General features: G+C 41.3%; 1 protein-coding gene across 2 annotated transcripts; it reads right to left on the reverse strand.

Annotated features, from left to right (window-relative positions):
- Positions 1–7206: 7206 nt before the first annotated feature.
- Positions 7207–14068, reverse strand: LOC147760366 (uncharacterized). 2 transcript variants are annotated; one of them, XM_086994658.1, is made up of 2 exons: positions 14012–14068; positions 7207–9369 (listed from the first exon to the last, which is right to left on the reverse strand). In XM_086994658.1, the coding sequence occupies exon 2, from the start codon at positions 9306–9308 to the stop codon at positions 8058–8060; it is 1251 nt and encodes a 416-aa protein (XP_086850784.1). In that variant the 5' UTR covers positions 9309–9369; positions 14012–14068; the 3' UTR covers positions 7207–8057. The 2 variants fall into 2 exon arrangements, with proteins under 2 accessions (XP_086850784.1, XP_086850785.1); XM_086994659.1 differs by lacking the exon at positions 14012–14068 and adding an exon at positions 9935–10952.
- Between the last annotated feature and the right edge of the window lie 543 nt (positions 14069–14611).

Genomic DNA, 14611 nt, shown 5'->3' on the forward strand with positions numbered 1-14611 from the left:
TGTCTTACTGAAAATTTCCGTGGCTGCAATCGCACCAGTAATTAAACACTTGAATGTATTTTTTTTATTCTCTCCTCTTATGGTCTCGCTAAAATTAAAACCCTCCTGTTGTGGACCGCCTCTGATCCCAAGGTACTCTTTAATATCATGGGTAAAGCCAAAACCAATCTTGGTATAAAACCAACTCCGAGCTCTGAGTCGGGTTGTCAAACACGGCTTCGTGTACATCATGAAGTTCACCGTTCATTTCGGGGACTGGGGTTGCGTGGGCTGAAATGCGTCACCCGGATTATCGATTGCGATAGCAGGTCTCAACATGCACACCTAATCTGGCGCTCTCCGTGACGAGGTTGAAAGTTTCCATCTGATCCATTAGAATCAACGGAGCTGTCGTGGCCACGTGGTTACGCTGCTGGCTTACATACAGGCAGACTCTCGGTCGCTAGTTCGAGTCACAGTAGTTATCGTCTCATTTCTCTTTTTGCCAGAATTAATTTTTGAAAATTGCGATTGATTACTATAAGAGGAAACTCGCACGTACGGAGGGTGGGCTTTTCTGTCACGGAGCAGTCGGTAGCGTGCATGGATACAAATGAGACATCAAAAGCGTCATCAACCATGGTTACTCAAAGTCACGGGTTCGAGTCCCGGAAGAGGCACGTCAGTCCATCACTACAACGACCTTGCCCCTGAATCGGGATGTCACGAGACGGGAACGAATAAGGGATCTCGTGGGACTTAGCAAATTACCTTTTGCATAAAAATACGGTATACTTTAGAAAGTTTACATCTGCGTCGACAATTCAATTTCCTTTCTCTTCAGTTAAAAGGCCTTATATTGGTGCCACAGATGTTGAACTTAAATTGAGCTATAACGAACTCCGTATGGCTTGCATTTCATCAAAATGTGCTATCTTCTTAGTGGGATTATCAGAGAGAAAACTTTTCATTTTTTACTAAAGTTGCGTCACCTCTACTCCTTTTATCAGGCACGCATTTTGTTTGTTTGTTTGTTTGTTTGTTTTTATGCCCTTCCTTTCCTATCTTGGGCCCTTGCTTCTCAAGATGTTCATATGTTCATACAGTACCCGGGGCAAGTTAGCAGTCGACATTTGAAAGAGTAAAGACTACTCAATACTTAAACTGCCGAGGTGTGAACAGCTGTGGACGTCATCGTGCTCCACAATGTCAAAGGTGAAACCAAACGTTATCTCAATGCAAAACCAAATGAAAATAAAAGCATCCGAAGTCAGCTTACTAAGAACGTACTGAGCAGGCCTATCAGTGAATACGATCCAAATTGTTTTGATTCTGTAGCTTTTCCGGTATTAAAGCACGCCATACCACCAGTAGATAAACGATATCTCCTCGGCGAAATTATTTGCCAAATTTGTCTTACTGAAAATTTCCGTGGCTGCAATCGAACCAGTAATTAAACACTTGAATGTATTTTTTTTTATTCTCTCCTCTTACGGTCTCGCTAAAATTAAAACCCTCCTGTTGTGAACCGCCTCTGATCCCAAGGTACTCTTTAATATCATGGGTAAAGCCAAAACCAATCTTAGTATAAAACCAACTCCGAGCTCCGAGTCGGGTTGTCAAACACGACTTCGTGTACATCATGAAGTTCACCGTTCATTTCGGGGACTGGGGTTGCGTGGGCTGAAATGCGTCACCCGGATTATCGATTGCGATAGCAGGTCTCCACATGCACACCCAATCTGGCGCTCTCCGTGACGAGGTTGAAAGTTTCCATCTGATTCATTAGAATCAACGGAGCTGTCGTGGCTGCGTGGTAACGCTGCTGGCTTACATATAGGCAGACTCTCGGTCGCTAGTTCAAGTCACAGTAGTTATCGCCTCATTTCTCTTTTTGCCAGAATTAATTTTTGAAAATTGCGATTGATTACTATAAGAGGAAACTCGCACGTACGGAGGGTGGGCGGGTCTGTCACGGAGCAGTCGGTAGCGTGCATGGATACAAATGAGACATCAAAAGCGTCATCAACCATGGTAACTCATAGTCACGGGTTCGAGTCCCGGATGAGGCACGTCAGTCCATCACTTCAACGACCTTGCCCCTGAATCGGGATGTCACGAGACGGGAACGAATGAGGGATCTCGTGGGACTTAGCAAATTACCTTTTGCATAAAAATACGGTATACTTTAGAAAGTTTACATCTGCGTCGACAATTCTATTTCCTTTCTCTTCAGTCAAAAGGCCTTATATTGGTGCCACAGATCTTGAACTTAAATTGAGCTATAACGAACTCCGTATGGCTTGCATTTCATCAAAATGTGCTATCTTCTTGGTGGGATTATCAGAGAGAAAACTTTTCATTTTTTACTAAAGTTGCGTCACCTCTACTCCTTTTATCAGGCACGCATTTTGTTTGTTTGTTTGTTTCTTTTTTTTAATGCCCTTCCTTTCCTATCTTGGGCCCTTGCTTCTCAAGATGTTCATATGTTCATACAGTACCAGGGGCAATTAAGCAGTCGACATTTGAAAGAGTAAAGACTACTCAATACTTAAACTGCCGAGGTGTGAACAGCTGTGGACGTCATCGTGCTCCACAACGTCAAAGATGAAACCAAACGTTATCTCAATGCAAAACCAAATGAAAATAAAAGCATCCGAAGTCAGCTTACTAGGAACGTACTAAGCAGGCCTATCAGTGGATACGATCCAAATTGTTTTGATTCTGTAGCTTTTCTGGTATTAAAGAACGTCATACCACCTGTTAACCAAACGATATCTCCTCGGCGAAATTATTTGCCAAATTTGTCTTACTGAAAATTTCCGTGGCTGCAATCGCACCAGTAATTAAACACTTGAATGTATTTTTTTTTATTCTCTACTCTTATGGTCTCGCTAAAATTAAAACCCTCCTGTTGTGGACCGCCTCTGATCCCAAGGTACTCTTTAATATCATGGGTAAAGCCAAAACCAATCTTGGTATAAAACCAACTCCGAGCTCTGAGTCGGGTTGTCAAACACGGCTTCGTGTACATCATGAAGTTCACCGTTCATTTCGGGGACTGGGGTTGCGTGGGCTGAAATGCGTCACCCGGATTATCGTTTGCGATAGCAGGTCTCAACATGCACACCTAATCTGGCGCTCTCCGTGACGAGGTTGAAAGTTTCCATCTGATCCATTAGAATCAACGGAGCTGTCGTGGCCACGTGGTTACGCTGCTGGCTTACATACGGGCAGACTCTCGGTCGCTAGTTCGAGTCACAGTAGTTATCGTCTCATTTCTCTTTTTGCCAGAATTAATTTTTGAAAATTGCGATTGATTACTATAAGAGGAAACTCGCACGTACGGAGGGTGGGCGGGTCTGTCACGGAGCAGTCGGTAGCGTGCATGGATACAAATGAGACATCAAAAGCGTCATCAACCATGGTTACTCAAAGTCACGGGTTCGAGTCCCGGAAGAGGCACGTCAGTCCATCACTACAACGACCTTGCCCCTGAATCGGGATGTCACAAGACGGGAACGAATAAGGGATCTCGTGGGACTTAGCAAATTACCTTTTGCATAAAAATACGGTATACTTTAGAAAGTTTACATCTGCGTCGACAATTCAATTTCCTTTCTCTTCAGTTAAAAGGCCTTATATTGGTGCCACAGATCTTGAACTTAAATTGAGCTATAACGAACTCCGTATGGCTTGCATTTCATCAAAATGTGCTATCTTCTTGGTGGGATTATCAGAGAGAAAACTTTTCATTTTTTACTAAAGTTGCGTCACCTCTACTCCTTTTATCAGGCACGCATTTTGTTTGTTTGTTTGTTTGTTTGTTTGTTTGTTTTTATGCCCTTCCTTTCCTATCTTGGGCCCTTGCTTCTCAAGATGTTCATATGTTCATACAGTACCCGGGGCAAGTTAGCAGTCGACATTTGAAAGAGTAAAGACTACTCAATACTTAAACTGCCGAGGTGTGAACAGCTGTGGACGTCATCGTGCTCCACAACGTCAAAGGTGAAACCAAACGTTATCTCAATGCAAAACCAAATGAAAATAAAAGCATCCGAAGTCAGCTTACTAGGAACGTACTAAGCAGGCCTATCAGTGGATACGATCCAAATTGTTTTGATTCTGTAGCTTTTCTGGTATTAAAGAACGTCATACCACCTGTTAACCAAACGATATCTCCTCGGCGAAATTATTTGCCAAATTTGTCTTACTGAAAATTTCCGTGGCTGCAATCGCACCAGTAATTAAACACTTGAATGTATTTTTTTTTATTCTCTCCTCTTATGGTCTCGCTAAAATTAAAACCCTCCTGTTGTGAACCGCCTCTGATCCCAAGGTACTCTTTAATATCATGGGTAAAGCCAAAACCAATCTTGGTATAAAACCAACTCCGAGCTCCGAGTCGGGTTGTCAAACACGACTTCGTGTACATCATGAAGTTTACCGTTCATTTCGGGGACTGGGGTTGCGTGGGCTGAAATGCAGCACCCGGATTATCGATTGCGATAGCAGGTCTCCACATGCACACCCAATCTGGCGCTCTCCGTGACGAGGTTGAAAGTTTCCATCTGATCAATAAGAATCAACGGAGCTGTCGTGGCTGCGTGGTAACGCTGCTGGCTTACATACAGGCAGACTCTCGGTCGCTAGTTCAAGTCACAGTAGTTATCGCCTCATTTCTCTTTTTGCCAGAATTAATTTTTGAAAATTGCGATTGATTACTATAAGAGGAAACTCGCACGTACGGAGGGTGGGCGGGTCTGTCACGGAGCAGTCGGTAGCGTGCATGGATACAAATGAGACATCAAAAGCGTCATCAACCATGGTAACTCAAAGTCACGGGTTCGAGTCCCGGATGAGGCAAGTCAGTCCAACACTACAACGACCTTCCCCCTGAATCGGGATGTCACGAGACGGGAACGAATGAGGGATCTCGTGGGACTTAGCAAATTATCTTTTGCATAAAAATACGGTATACTTTAGAAAGTTTACATCTGCGTCGACAATTCTATTTCCTTTCTCTTCAGTTAAAAGGCCTTATATTGGTGCCACAGATCATGAACTTAAATTGAGCTATAACGAACTCCGTATGGCTTGCATTTCATCAAAATGTGCTATCTTCTTGGTGGGATTATCAGAGAGAAAACTTTTCATTTTTTACTAAAGTTGCGTCACCTCTACTCCTTTTATCAGGCACGCATTTTGTTTGTTTGTTTGTTTGTTTCTTTTTTTTAATGCCCTTCCTTTCCTATGTTGGACCCTTGCTTCTCAAGATGTTCATATGTTCATACAGTACCCGGGGCAAGTTAGCAGTCGACATTTGAAAGAGTAAAGACTACTCAATACTTAAACTGCCGAGGTGTGAACAGCTGTGGACGTCATCGTGCTCCACAACGTCAAAGGTGAAACCAAACGTTATCTCAATGCAAAACCAAATGAAAATAAAAGCATCCGAAGTCAGCTTACTAGGAACGTACTAAGCAGGCCTATCAGTGGATACGATCCAAATTGTTTTGATTCTGTAGCTTTTCTGGTATTAAAGAACGTCATACCACCTGTTAACCAAACGATATCTCCTCGGCGAAATTATTTGCCAAATTTGTCTTACTGAAAATTTCCGTGGCTGCAATCGCACCAGTAATTAAACACTTGAATGTATTTTTTTTTATTCTCTCCTCTTATGGTCTCGCTAAAATTAAAACCCTCCTGTTGTGAACCGCCTCTGATCCCAAGGTACTCTTTAATATCATGGGTAAAGCCAAAACCAATCTTGGTATAAAACCAACTCCGAGCTCCGAGTCGGGTTGTCAAACACGACTTCGTGTACATCATGAAGTTTACCGTTCATTTCGGGGACTGGGGTTGCGTGGGCTGAAATGCAGCACCCGGATTATCGATTGCGATAGAAGGTCTCCACATGCACACCCAATCTGGCGCTCTCCGTGACGAGGTTGAAAGTTTCCATCTGATCAATAAGAATCAACGGAGCTGTCGTGGCTGCGTGGTAACGCTGCTGGCTTACATACAGGCAGACTCTCGGTCGCTAGGTCGAGTCACAGTAGTTATCGTCTCATTTCTCTTTTTGCCAGAATCAATTTTTGAAAATTGCGATTGATTACTATAAGAGGAAACTCGCACGTACGGAGGGTGGGCGGGTCTATCACGGAGCAGTCGGTAGCGTGCATGGATACAAATGAGACATCAAAAGCGTCATCAACCATGGTAACTCAAAGTCACGGGTTCGAGTCCCGGATGAGGCACGTCAGTCCATCACTTCAACGACCTTGCCCCTGAATCGGGATGTCACGAGACGGGAACGAATGAGGGATCTCGTGGGACTTAGCAAATTACCTTTTGCATAAAATACGGTATACTTTAGAAAGTTTACATCTGCGTCGACAATTCTATTTCCTTTCTCTTCAGTTAAAAGGCCTTATATTGGTGCCACAGATCTTGAACTTAAATTGAGCTATAACGAACTCCGTATGGCTAGCATTTCATCAAAATGTGCTATCTTCTTGGTGGGATTATCAGAGAGAAAACTTTTCATTTTTTACTAAAGTTGCGTCACCTCTACTCCTTTTATCAGGCACGCATTTTGTTTGTTTGTTTGTTTCTTTTTTTTAATGCCCTTCCTTTCCTATGTTGGACCCTTGCTTCTCAAGATGTTCATATGTTCATACAGTACCCGGGGCAAGTTAGCAGTCGACATTTGAAAGAGTAAAGACTACTCAATACTTAAACTGCCGAGGTGTGAACAGCTGTGGACGTCATCGTGCTCCACAACGTCAAAGGTGAAACCAAACGTTATCTCAATGCAAAACCAAATGAAAATAAAAGCATCCGAAGTCAGCTTACTAGGAACGTACTAAGCAGGCCTATCAGTGGATACGATCCAAATTGTTTTGATTCTGTAGCTTTTCTGGTATTAAAGAACGTCATACCACCTGTTAACCAAACGATATCTCCTCGGCGGAATTATTTGCCAAATTTGTTTTACTGAAAATTTCCGTGGCTGCAATCGCACCAGTAATTAAACACTTGAATGTATTTCTTTTTTATTCTCTCCTCTTATGGTCTCGCTAAAATTAAAACCCTCCTGTTGTGAACCGCCTTTGATCGCAAGGTACTCTTTAATATCATGGGTAAAGCCAAAACCAATCTTAGTATAAAACCAACTCCGAGCTCCGAGTCGGGTTGTCAAACACGACTTCGTGTACATCATGAAGTTTACCGTTCATGTCGGGGACAGGCGTTGCGTGGGCTGAAATGCAGCACCCGGATTATCGATTGCGACAGCAGGTCTGCACATGTACACCGAATCTGGCGCTCTCCGAGATGAGGTTGAAAGTTTTCATCTGATCAATTTGAATCAACGGAGCTTTCGTGGCTGCGTGGTAACGCTGCTGACTTACATACAGGCAGACTCCAAAAGAAAAATATACGGCATTCTCATCAATGTCTATGCATTTTACTCGGATTAAGCAACTTTGCAGTCGAAATTTAACCTCACTTTACTATTGCTCATCTCTGACTTCTTCCTTAAATAAGAATGAGCTGAACAATAACTCTAACAAAAGAACAGATCAAATTACCGGCCTTAATGTGTACTTTTTATCGACAGTACGTACGAGAACCGTGAGTCTCTGCATTGCATTTTGCGCTAAGTAAGTGGAGAACAAAGGCTCCTATTTCGAGCCCATTGCAACCTTCAATAATAAACTTACTAACTTAAAAGAAGCGTAGGGAATCATTTCATATGTCCCTTACATAGGAGGTGATTTGGTGATTTTTTTTTTCATATTCTTAACTCAACCTGTACACCCCTTACACATGTACGTAAACACGTGAATCCGATACAGCACGTGCGATTAATGTTTGAATAATGTTCTACAAAATACTCTTTGTCAACAAGAAATAATCATGTAATACCAGTTGTCTCTGTAGCGCAAGACGTTAGAACATAATGAATCATAATTTTATGACAAAAAGACATTTATTCAAATGATCGACTCTAACGCAGATAAACGTTTGAAAATAAGTTGCATGGAAAGCTTGTGTAAGGCCTTTTGATTTCATTGTCCAATTAATAGTGAAAAGTTATTCGGTCCTGAGCAGTACAAAGTATCGGGTGTAAATGGCTGCTGGAGACGGTTATCTAGTCCAAGGATTTTCTGTATCTCTGGTTTTCGCAGCCAAGCTAATTTCTTCCTAATCATGGGATGAGTATGGTCCCAGTGTTGAAGGATGAAATCCGGTGTCACAAGATACGATTGGTTGCCTTTCAGTTTTGGCTTCCCTGGAATCTTTATGTAAGGACCTGGCTGTAGAGTACCTGGACTTTGGCGCGAAGACGTTCCTTTTAATACAGCTTCAATTAATGGGTTGACTTTGGGAGGATTAGTTTTTGTTTTCTTCAGCAAAGCAGACGAGATGTAGTCTCGCGGCATTTCGTAATCAAAATTTTGCTTGTACCTGTCCTTTGAGATAATTCTATTTGAAATACTATTAGCAACATGCAACGAATTGCACTGAATGCGATACCTATGATACAGCATCGAAATCAGCTGACGAGTCATCCAGGCGCCATTAAACCACGATTCACAGTCTAGTTGCAAATCGTAAGGTACCAGAAATGACAGTGTATCCTTGTGGAAAGCATTCAAACACTCATCAAAATCCCAGTTCAAGTTCACGGGCTCTTTTGTATTGACAAACTGTCTACTCATATCTTGGTAACGTACGTGCCCCACAGCAGGTTGGTAATACATAAGAAACTCCTCGAACAGCTGAAAAGGGTCCGAGGGCATCTTGGGCCAAGGTTTCCAATTGACCTGTCCATCCGACTTAACTGAAAGCTCCAGGTCGTCGTCCATGAATATATAATAAAGATAACCGCCGTCTTTCATTTGGGACGCTAAGTTCACCGCGTGCTGCAGAAGCACATTTCTTCCAGAAGCAGCGGAGGTGTCTGGGGCGTAAATATCACCTGACCTGTCTGCAAATGTCAGCCAAATGACGTCACGTTCGTTTGTTTCTTGTAATCCTTTGATGTCCCCCTTTGAAGGGCTTTCAATGAGATACACAAATCTCTTCCCAGTCGTCTGGCTGTAATTTCTCGGTCGTACAACTGCATACCTTATTTCAAATATAAAACTTAGGGACTTAGGTAAGCCTACCCAAGCATTTGGTCTTTTCATGTTTCGTGTCTTTGTGTCCCTGTTGTCTCTGTAGTTCACCACTTTGCTTCGACTCACCCATGAAATTAGAAACACTGAGGCAAATATGATAGTCGAAAGAAAAAGGAATCTCTTAGATATCCGCATTGTCTTCGGTAGTCGTTCCAGTATGTTGGATCATTCATGTACGAATTCACACATCTGAAATCTAAAAACATTAATAAAATAATGTTTTCATTTCCTTATTATTATTTTTTTTTAATTTCCAAACCCATACAATAATCATATATCGACAAAAGTATCAGGGGTGGATCCAGGATTATTTGAAGGGGGGTCCGCGGATGAAAAGCCGACCCCCCCCCCCCCCAACAATTCTAATTTCATGAGGAGACCAGAAATCGAAGGGGGGGGGGGGGAGTCAGGACCCCCTGCTTCCCCTCCTAATCCGCCACTGCGTGGATTGATACTTCGAAATGGTCTTGGTCGGTCAAATTGAATTTGTTGTAGCTTCTTTTATGTAAATTATTTATGCAGATAAAGACTCCGAACCCGCATTACGGAACGACCCCGGATTATGGAACAAAACTTGAAGTTTGTCCTTTTTTCCCAGAATGCAGAGCGTAAACAATCCCCGTTTCCACGTAAGTTTCAGGCGTCTGCTACAATGTATCAAACATGCTATGAAGACGCACACTATGACCTGACACAACTGGAGTGTTAGCGTTTGAAAGTTCGTTGCTCTCAAATTTGATAAAAAATAATAGTGAACTTACATTTATTCAAGTAGGTTTTAAAGTCGTTTACTGTCCTCTCTCGTCTGCATATGTTACTGTCAGTTTCCGATCACGATTTCTAACAATTTTATATCGGTTACGGGTAGTTACATTGATCGCTGTCCCTCTTTTACTTCTTTAGTATGTTGTAACTTGTCTCGTCTCTTACGTTGTTTGTGTTTATAGTTCTCTGCGAATTGAAATCATTTTCAAAACGTCCACTTTCAAGAGTAACAAGCAAAGCTGAAGTATTCCAAGATCTCATAAAAATGGCTTGAATGTTCGGCAACGCTGTGGGTGCTTTCTGTGCCCTGTCAACTGCCGCTAGAGGACGCTACGAGCGCTATTAGGCTCATGCGTCTTGTGCCTTTGATAAATTTGTTCTCACAAAATAACACTTCATGGTGACTTTTTATAATTGGACTTTATGAGAAAAAAAAGTTACTGACCTTGTTAATGTACGATGAATTTCAGCATACCAAAGAGAAAAATTCGCCCATAGAAGTTGCATGCTACCGTCAGTGCCGTAGGCCTAAGGGATGACTCGTTTTCAGTATTTATAAGAGGCGGCACGTAGGCTATATTTGACGTGCCAAAGACGAACATTTTTCATCATATTTAAGGTAGGCCTATACAAAAGACACATGTTTGAATTTTTTCCGATGAAAATAATAAAAAAAATCAAAATAGATACCCTTAACTTATTAATCATTTAGCAGGTTTGCGCCTTTCATCTATCTCTATCTTGTAGGCCTATCTTCTTCTTTTTCTCTTTTTCCTAAATATACCACAGGTGCTCTCAAGGGAGGGGTGCATGGGAAGTTGGCCCTCAGTCACTCTGATGAGGCAGCTCTAGCCGACTACTGCCTTTTAATGACCGACTGGGGGTTTACCCTCACTAAAGACTTGGTCTGCACATTTGCCCTGGCGGTGGGAAAGAATAGGAATATGGACACGAGCTTTTCAGCGTCGAACGGCGTGGTGGGATCGGTTTAGGAATCCGAGTTGTCGCTTAGAAAACCGGGACAGATAAATAGGTGCAATATTGTAAAAAAAAATCCATGGTAAATAAATGAAAAATAATTAAAATGCATTATGAAAAATGAATTTTGTCTTTAGATGAAGATAAACACGGATATTGGAAAATAAGAAAGCATGATTTAGGCTAAATATGAGTCAATTTTTACATTAACATGGTGAAGTTTCTTTTTTTTTTCAGAGGTCAAGCGGTAATGTCACAGAAAACATTTGCAGATTTTTTTTCTTTTTTTTTTATGCTAAAAGATACGTTTGTAAAGCATAATCTTACGAGAGGTCGATCACTTCTTCCGGCCATATTACAGTTTTGGAATGTGCCAATGCATTGGAGGATATAAGTTCTTCTGAACTTCGGGTACGGTTGTTCTCCCTCTGCATACTTTGATACAGATAAATATCTGGATTGGTTTCAAAAGGTTGAGTCGTTAATGTTTCCTACAAAAGAATTATTTTGGACTTTTGGTATGTTGATCAAGAGACTTCGAAAATGCACGACGATTAAATGCAGACTTGATATATAGTATTTTTTTTTCCAAATCATTTTTCATCAGTTTTTTTTTCCGATTTTGCTGACTTATAAATGAAAATAAGAATTAAAATATACGATAACTTTTAAAAATCTCTTTGTTGTCACAGCAACGGTCACTGTTACGCCTGACCTCATCTGGCTGCTTCCATGGCTCTCAAGCGGCAAGGGATTCCTTGGGATAGGGTTTTAGAGTTTAATCCGGAATAACATTCCCGGCATCGGTCAAAACTTGCCCAATTTGGTTCAGTTTTGTTGTAGGCCGTTGATTCGGCTAGTAATAGTCTATCCACATATTTTCTATATAGCTGCTCATTCCGTTGGTTCTGTAAAGTATCTGCTAAAAATTAAAAGTGCCCTTTGTGAACTGATAATCCCATCGTGCAACCTGAAATTGCTCCTAAGCCCCCCCCCCCCCCCCCCCATCAAATGATAGTCACGTGGTTCCCTGAATATTACACTTTATTTGATGTGGTTCAGGTTTTCATCGATGACTGCCATTGGTGTTTAAATTGGCATCAGTGTGATATCCACTGACGCTGTCAGTGACCCTAGTCACTTTAGACGCGGTACACGCCTCTTCAGGATGTCTGTTAACTATGTTTTGAGTAGTTGAGCGGTAAGGGTGAAATCTGACCTCAATAAAGAAAGCCGGGCGGTTTAAGTGTTCTACCCAGAAACGGTCATGGTTCCCAATTCATTAGAGAAACAGACGAAGATGTTTTACTGTTTACAGTGTCTTCCTCAGAGGTATTCTAACCTGCTAAATCCAGTTGGTGTTTGCTAATGGCCTTGAAAAAGACGTTTTGGCGGCAACTTGTCCCTCATTCTGAACTGACTGGGTGGCTTTTGTTCAGTTGCATATATTTTGTAGCGACACACCTAACCATACAATTTTTTTTCACATATCTAATATGAGATCAGAGTTTTTAGAAAAAAAAAAGAACGCATTTTACTTAGGTATACCTTTGAAACTGAAACATTTCATATTAAATGTCAAGTCTGTATATAAATTATGTTGCACGTTTGCCCAGGGCCACTAGTGCTCTAGAAATTCACATATTATGTCAAGTAGACTAAGTGTTAAAGAGACAAAACGATTATCGATGTGCGATTATCGATGAGCCACAATCCCCCCACCCCCACCACCCCCCACCCCCCACCCTCACTGCACTTCTGCATGAACACGTATCAAATAAGTGGCAAATTAATTTTGGTGAAAGTTATTCTTAATTACTGTGGATTGTGATTTTCAAGTTTTATCAACTTCTTTGATTTCTGAATAGATGATTTCATTGCCAGCGTATCATATAAGTACTCGTATCAAATAAGTGCTAAATTAATTTTGGTGCAAGTAGTTATTGTTAAATACTGTGAATTATGATTTTCAGGTTTTTTAAGTTTCAAGTTGTTTTCAACTTCACTGATTTGTGAATAGATGATTTCAACGCCAACTGTGGTCACTCCCCCCACCCCCACCCCCCACCCCCCACCCCCTCAATGGCATAGCATTGTTGGCCGGTATCATTTAGGACCGATTTATTAAAAACAATCATCTAGATAACCTACATATATTTCACCAGATATATCGTTTTAATGTGTCAAACTGACGGTTTTGCTGATAAGCTTCGGAATATGAGCAATCAAGCACTCCAGACTGACTACCAATTTAGATACGGTTGTTTGCTGATGTTTATATTGTAACAAATACAGCACCAGCTGTAGCGGCGGTTAAGCACAGTAGGCTATATCTGAAACGTTCACTCAATATATTTAGAGACCAATATGATTATATACCGAGAGAGAGAGAGAGAGAGAGAGAGAGTAGAATTTGGCCAAAGACGATACGTAGGCTATACATGAATTCGGGTCTGGAGGGATACAGCTTGGCCTGGGTTCCTTAACACCCCTGTCTATAGTTTAACCTGGAACAGTCTATGACCTGATGTACTCTGGCCAAGGTCAAGCAATACCCGGACTTCCTCTATTTACTCTGGGCAAGGGTTATTTGGCCTTTGCGCGACACCAGTGCCTTCGTATAATTGTAGGTGCAATTCGCAAGATAGCAAAGAAAGTTGGGACGAGTGAAATGGGGCACGGTGTTTCTCTCTTAAAAGGTGCCGATTCAATGAAAAAAAATTATGACAGTCTTCCAAATTATCTTTGTTGATCCATCTTTTTGACCGTCTTCCATTTCAGTCGATGAAAAAGGATGGGGAAAAGAAACCATGGTATAAAGTCTGATCTTTAGAGAGAGAGGATAACTTTAACCTTAAATAATGAAAATTTAAAGACAATTTAATACTATTTTACGACTATTTGTATGGGTTCCTTGCGGCGCGTAACATACGTACCCGGTACCAGTAACTTATTATTCATCGCCGTATTAGATGTCTGAAAAAGGTCCTCGGCTTGTGTTCGAATGTACCTGTAGAATATGGACATGACTAATAATTTAAAAAAAATAACATTAATAAAGGTAATGATACTGTTTACTGTCACGAGCAAATTACCTGTGTGACAACGTCTCCTTGTTTCTGACCACGCACCTGACATGAATCAACTGGTTTATTAGCTAACTACCGCGCATGCGCAAAAAGTGCGCTGTGTAAAATAAACACCTGTGTTTACTGCCTGGTTTTTATTTAATTTGCTTTCTAGAGTCATTTTGAGAAATTGTACTGGTTATGTTCTGTCGATTGTACACACTGTATATATTGTTATAAATAAGTTGACAAGTCGATAAGTCGCTGGTTCCTTTTTTTTAAATTTATTTTACAGTTTTACAACTCAAGTAACAATTGAAAACATCATGGTCTCACCTACATGAAAACATGGAGACCGCCACGTTCCACACAATGCAACAACTACCCTCTTGTAATTTGCTCACCAGAGGGACACGTGTCTCTCTCACAATGGCGTTGTCACCTCCAACACAATACAATTCTTGACATATATTAAAAAGGTAAACACGTCGGACTTTCCTTAGAATAACATTTACTTTTCCTTTAGGGATTCCCTTTGTATTTATTAGTGTTATATGTGGCCCCAAAGGAATTTGCCAGCCCTCATCCACTCTTGATAAGGAGATACTCCTTGTTGGCTAGTGTGAA

This window comes from Lingula anatina, chromosome 8 (assembly GCF_051362555.1).
Source record: "Lingula anatina isolate TDL-2025a chromosome 8, LinAna3.0, whole genome shotgun sequence".
NCBI lineage: Eukaryota > Metazoa > Brachiopoda > Lingulata > Lingulida > Lingulidae > Lingula > Lingula anatina.

Coding starts and splice junctions, on each gene's coding strand:
- LOC147760366 (XM_086994658.1), bottom strand. CDS start 9,308: ATGCGGATATCTAAGAGATTCCTTTTTCTTTCGACTATCATATTTGCC.